At 37.5% G+C, this 6,962-nt stretch overlaps 1 protein-coding gene across 1 annotated transcript; it reads left to right on the top strand.

Moving 5' to 3' along the window:
* The first annotated feature begins 1,143 nt into the window (after positions 1-1,143).
* On the top strand, positions 1,144-1,515 carry LOC150090405 (zinc finger MYM-type protein 5-like). Its single transcript, XM_090390303.1, has one exon. It carries the CDS (start codon positions 1,144-1,146, stop codon positions 1,513-1,515), a length of 372 nt encoding a protein of 123 aa, XP_090246429.1.
* Positions 1,516-6,962: the final 5,447 nt, after the last annotated feature.

Here is a 6,962-nt window from a genome sequence, read left to right as displayed (position 1 = left end):
TATGATGAGGGCCTTTTCAATCAATTCAGCCCTGGAGAGACTGTGCAAAGCTCATAGGGTGGAATTTTTTTCAGCGTGGTTTGCACTTGCTAACAGGAGATACTGCTTCTACAGGGATGGGATACACTTAAATAGAAAGGGTGCAAGAATATTTGCTGATGCCATTGAAGCAGTGTTAGGTGGGTTGGAAAACTGCCAGATTGGTGGGATTCACAGACAAAAAGTTTTAACGGTAGCCACAGGCAGAGGCGAAAGTGATTCTTGCACTGCTTCTAATGTAATGAGCAGCAGCTTAGAGAACAAGTTGCTGGGGACTTCAAGGAGCTGATGGGATCACCATGGAACAAGTAAATACATGGGCTGTGTTAGGGCAGGGTCGGTTCTGGTAGGTGTGCAGTGAGTGCATGCACACAGGCAGTCGATAGTGCACTTTAAAGAATAAAATTAAAATGTAATTTAATATTATTTTAATTTAGTGGTCGGCGATGAAATAGCAAACATGGCATTGTTAATGAAAATTAAATGAAAATTAAACATAAAAAAAATGTAACAAACATTACCATAAAATTAAGAAGTCATACCAACATTCACAAAGGGAACATAAACATGACCATAAACATATTTGGTAACCATGGAAACACAACATGCTCTTTTTTCATACTTCAAAAAATTTATGTTTGCATGATAGAGCTGTGCAGTTTATGGTTATAAATAATGCCGAAGCATACATGTTAGGTGTTTTGTATCAGAAAACTTTAGAAGTGCAAGCACAGGCGATGGTGAGTGTGTAACCTTTTCAGCTTCTGCAGCCATAATGCACCTCCCAAAGTTTTTGCTTTTACTCTGATCCCAGCCCGAGGCGGGATTTGAACCCACAACCTTTGGGTTGCCAGGCAAGCACTTTATCCACCCGGCTAGCCCGGTCGGCAAGTGTAACCTTAAACTTAATCATCTTATGATTAAGTTTAATCATAAGATGTTTAAGTCGTCGGTCTGGTGCTTTTTATCGCAAGCAGAAGAATGAAAGTGATAAGGAAAAGGAAAATTACGAGGATCCATGCTGAAATTCGTAAAGTTGAACAAGGGTGACCCGACAGCATCAACGCAGTTGCTTCGGAATTCATTTCAGACAGTAAGGACGAAATGAAAGGTGAAAAATCAAATGACAAGTTTGAAGTTCGTTTGAAATTGTGCCAAGAAATATCAGTGCCTGAATCAAGTCGTGGTGAGGATAATTTAGAAAATAATAATTGTGTTGAATTGACAGCCGAATATGATATAGGGGTTCCTTTTAGCTGGCCACCAATTATTAATAATCGGTTATTAGAACTCTTAATTCAGAAGGGATCTGTAACGCCTCAAAATATGAAATTTCCTAAAGATTACAATGGAAGATCATTTTCTGAGTCACAATATATGAGACTTTTACCTAATGGTGAAAAAGTTCAAAGAACTTGGTTAATCTATTCTGCAAAATCGAATAGTGTGTTTTGCTTTTGTTATAAAACAAAGTAACAGATAGTGAGGGGTTTTCAGATTGGCGACATTTAATCGCTCATTTATCATGGCATGAAACAAGCGTAGAACATGCAAAATTGTAAAAAGTGGTATGAATTAAAAACACGCCTTGACAACAATTGTACAATTGAAAAAGAACAACAACGGTACTTTGAATCTGAAAAAAAGACTGGCGAGCCATTATTGAAAGAATCATTGCAATTGTCCAGTTTTTAGCAGGGCAGTGTTTATCTTTCAGAGGTAAAAATGATAAATTTTATGAAACAAATAATGGAAATTTTTTAAAGACTATAGAAATGTTGACGAAATTTGACCCCGTTATCTGACACAATGTCAATAATATAACTCAACCTGCTAAATGTCATATACCTCATTACTTAGGCCATGCTTTTCAAAATTAAATCATATCTGTTTTAGCAAGTGGCATAAAGCGACCAGGCTAGCTGGGTGGGTAAAGTGCCTGCCTGGCAACCCAAAGGTCGTGGGTTCAAATCCCGCCTGTGGCTTGGATATTACGATGGTGCTGTACTCTCCGGTTGAACCTCATGGCAAGTTTATCCATGGATACTGGATGTCCAGTATCAGACACTGCAGGAGAATGTTTCTGTAATTATCTTTTAAGTGAAATCTTAACAGATTACGAATTAGATTTCAAGATATGCTTGGACAAGGGTGTGATAACGGGGAAAATATGTGTGGTAAGCATAGTGGCTTGCAGAAAAAAAAATTAGGAATTCAGTTATAGCTCGGACACAGCATGGTTTTGTAAAAAGAAAGTCTTGCCTGATCAATTTGATTGGATACTATGATGCAGTCACAAAAGAACTGGATGCAGGGAATAACTTTGATATTATATTTGGATCTTAGAAATGCTTTTGATACTGTTGCACATGGAAGACTGCTGCACAAATTGGAGCAGTGTTGCATTGGAGGCAAATTGCTGCTATGGATAAAGGGGTGGTTGAGGGGGAGAAGACAGAGAGTGGTAATCAATGGACACTGCTCATCGTGGACTAATGTTATTAGTGGAGTCCCTCAGGGTTCAGTGTTAGGTCCATTATTGTTTTCTCTATTTATAAATGATATTGATGATGGTATATCATAAGGCAATGGTCAGGCCACACCTTGAGTACTGTATACAGGTCTGGAGGCCTCATTTCAAGAAGGATGTAGAGCTGCTGGAACGAGTACAGAGAAGGGCAACAAGATTAGTGAATGGAACAAAGGGGTGCTCTTATGAAGAAAGGCTTAAGTTTTGCAAATTACAGTGTCTGGAGACTAGGCACCAGCGAGGTGATCTGATAGAGGTGTATAAAGCCTTGAATGGTTTGAGCATGCTCAATGCCAGTGGGATTCTTACTCTTGCTCAGAATCACCTGAGAGGGCATAAATTCAAATTGAGGAAAGACAGATGTAGGATAGACGTGTGGAAATTTGCGTTTAGCCAGTGGGTAGTTGGTTGGTGGAACAGACTTCCATCACTTGTTGTGGAAGTTGATAGTCTAAATAAATTTAAGACTCAGCTGGACAGGTATTTTGAACGAACAGAGGGGTGAAATGGGAGTAGGTTTTTTTTTTTTTTTTTTTGGCTGATGCTGCATAAGCTTGCTTTCTTGCATCATATGTCTCTACTAATGCTAAATGCTAGATCCTTTTTTGTACCTTGTGCATCTCATTCATTGAATTTAGTTGTAAATGATGTTGCCAAAGTAACATTTGAAACAGTTAATATTTTTAACATTGTTCAAGAATTGTACACGTTTTTTCTGCCTCCCCTTACAGATGGTATATACTAAATCGCAATATCGCCAGATTAACACTGAAATCTGTAAGCGATACAACAGGGAAGAGTTTAATAAAAGCAGGGCGACCTCTCAGATTGCAATTAAGTGAAGTCTTGAAAATTTAAATGACATGATAGATGATAATTCCAAAGACATGAAAACAAAACACACAGCTCAATGTTTGTTAGATCAAGTTGCATCTTTCAAGTTCATTTGCTCAGTCGTTATATGGAACAATATTCTGTAAAAAATTGATGTAAGTAAAATGTTGCAGTGCCCTCAATCCAACATAAATGAATCTCTTAATGTTTTGAATGAGCTTGTTAAATTTCTAAGTGCAGCCAGATCTAATGAGGCATTTAATAAATATATTAGGGATGCAAACGTTTTAGCTGCAGAAGTAAATGCAGTGGCAGAATTTCCAGTCGTAAGAAGTAAAACTAAAGTTCACCATTTTGATTATGAAAGTCCCGATGAAAAAATCATAAATTCAAAAGATTGTTTAGAATACAATTTTATCTAACAATTGTTGATACAGCCTTAAAATTCCATTCAGGAAAGGTTTGAAAATCTAAAAGAATGTAATAATTTATTTAAATTTTTTTGTGAATTTGGAGAAATGACTGAAGAGGAAATTAAAAAATCACGTTTTGATTTAGATGCTTCCCTTCAAATTAATAAAGGAAGCACAAGTATTTAGGATACTGATGGTCTTCAGCTCTTCAATGAGCTGAAAACATATAGAATTTTGAATTGCAGACCCATTAAAAAATTTGACATATATTACGAAAAATAACTTGATGTCATCATTTCCTAATCTGTTTATAGCTTTGAGAATTTTTCTGACATTACCAGTTAGTGTAGCATCGAGTGAAAGGAGTTTTTCGAAATTCAAACTTGTAAAAACATATTTAAGAACGTCAATGATACAAGAAAGGTTTAATGATCCAGGACTGTTATCTATAGAAAAGGAATTGTGTGAAAGTTTAGAATTATCAGATGTTGTTGATGAATTGGCAAATAAGAAAGCAAGAAGAGTGCAGTTCTCACATTATGGGTACATTTTGTTACTTTTGTTTTATATATCTTGTACATTTTTGATTTAGATAAAATTAAAATAAATATATCAAATATTTTTATGGATTTTTTTACCCCTGTCAATTATATAGAACTGTCATAAAAAGATACTAGTAGGCTCCCAAGGGTTGGGTTGGGTTGGGTTGGGTTAGGTTATGAATCTACTCGCGATCTGCATTGATAGGCCAAATATCTCAGCACGCAGGCAGATAACATCCCAAAGCCGGCCCTGTGTTAGGGTAATTAAGAGTAAGAACAATGCATGTATACTTGCATGTACACTAATGCTAGAAGTATAGAAATAAAATTGATGAATTTGATGTGCTGATTGAGACATCAAAGGCAGATATTGTTGGGATATCAGAGACATGGTGTCACACAGATATAAGCAATGCAGAATTGGAATTTGGAGAGTACAATGTGTGCAGAAAGGACAGACAGGGTAAGAAGATAGGAGGGGTTATGCTGTTAGTTAAGAAACACAAAGTCTAAGGGAGTGTATCCAGTTGATTCTGGTGGACAATGCAATGCTGAGTGTGTTCGATGTGACATAAACAATGGGAAAGGGAAAATGAGAGTAGGAGATTGTTATAGGCCTAATGACTCTGATGAGTACAATGAACAGTTGTGCAGGGAAATACAATGGGCCAGTAAATCAGAATGTATTGTAATGGGGGATTTTAACTTTCCAGATATTGACTGGAACTTGTGGGTTGGTCATGCACACAATAGAAAGGCTTTTGTGGATTTGTTGGAGGATTGTTTTCTATAGCAACATGTTCAAGTGGCAACCAGAGGGAGTATTATCCTTGATCTAATTATCAGCAGTGATTATTCATGCATTAAAAGAATTTGCAGAAAGGGAACCACTAGGTGACGGTGATCACAGTGTAATGATCTGGAATTTGCTTAAAGATGTAACTACATTCAATGGTAAGGGAAGGATTTTTGTTTCTGTAAAGGTGACTACAGTGGTCTCAGACAGTTTTTAAATTCTATACAGTGAGATGAACTGATGATTTTACCAATGGTGAATTCTAAATGGGAAGCATTTAAAGACTTAACCTTGGAGGCTACTAGGCTTTTCATACCAACTAAGAAATACTGTTCAAGGTTCAGGCCTAAATGGATGTCGGATGAATTAATGAGGCTCGTGGCAGAGAAGAAAAATGCATGGGGTGCATATAAATTATCAGGCGACACAGAAGCCTATGGCAGATATAAGCTAGTCTGTAATCAAGTCACAAAGGAGGTTAGGCAGGACACAAAGAAAAATAGCAAAGAGTTCTTTACTTACATAAACTGCAGAAGGAGGGGATGAATCAGATTGGTCCAGTTAACATAGATGGTTCAATGTTAACTGGACAATCCTGCTCAAGTAGCTGATAAACTGAATGAGTATTTTGCATCTACATTCACATGAGGAATTATTCAAGAAGAGGAATGCCAGAAGTTTATCAAACTCCAACAGGGAGCTAAGTGATTTTGTAATAATCGAGAGCAAAGTGGAGGTGGAATTGTTGAAGTTAAACATACAAAAGGCACCTGGTGCAGAGAGAATCTATCCGGTTATAATGAGGGAGGCAGCAAGGGAAGTAAGCAAACCCTTAGCCATAAAAATTATGGGAGCATCCTTTAGAGTCAGGGGAGGTCCCCATGAATGGAGGTGTGCAAATGTATCCCCAGTTCACAAAGGTGGTTCAAAGTGTGACACAAATAATTATAGATCTGTTGGTTTAAGTTCTGTTCTGGGGAAAATAATTTGTGCAGCAGTCTTCCATGTGCAACAGTATCAAAAGCCTTTCTAAGATCCAAGTATATAATATCAAAGTTATTCCCTGCATCCAGTTCTTTTGTGACTGCATCATTGTATCCAATCAAATTGGTCAGGCAACACTTCCCCTTAACAAAACCATGCTGTGTCCGAGCTATAACTGAACTCTTGTCTAGATGATCCTGCAGTGCTTCTTTAACCAGTGCCTCCATTAATTTTCCTGGAACAGAAGTTAAACTCACAGGTCTATAAAAATATTTATGTGAGCCTTTGATCCTCCTTTGTGAACTGGGGTCACATTTGCACATCTCCAGTCTGTGGGTACCTCCCCTGAGTCCAAGGAAGCTCTCATAATTATGGCTAATGGATTGCTTCCTTCCTTTGCTGCCTCCTTTAATATAACTGGATAGATCTCATCCACCCCAGGTGCCTTTCTTGTGTTTATCTTCAACAATTTCTCCTCCACTTGACTCTCAGTTATTACAAGATTCTCTAGCTTACTGCCAGAGTTGAATACACCTCTGGCATTCCCCTCACTGAATAACTCCTCATGTGTGAATGTCAATGCAAAATATTCATTTAGTTTGTTAGCTACCTGAGCAGAATCATCAACAGTTGACCCATCGATATGACTCTTTACTGTTTTTCTTTGCATCCCTTGCCAAAGATTTCTCGTAATCTGCCTTCGCCTGCATAACCTCCTTTGTAATTTGGTTACAGATCAACTTGTATCTATCATAGGCTTCTGTGTCACGTGTTAATTTGTATGTATCCCATGCATTTTTCTTCTCTGCCATATGTCTCATTAG

Source organism: Mastigoproctus giganteus, chromosome 2, assembly GCF_048544385.1.
Source record: "Mastigoproctus giganteus isolate SK-2022 chromosome 2, ASM4854438v1, whole genome shotgun sequence".
Lineage (NCBI taxonomy): Eukaryota > Metazoa > Arthropoda > Arachnida > Uropygi > Thelyphonidae > Mastigoproctus > Mastigoproctus giganteus.
The sequence above is the reverse complement of the archived record's forward strand: the minus strand, read 5'-3'. Positions and strand labels throughout refer to the sequence as shown.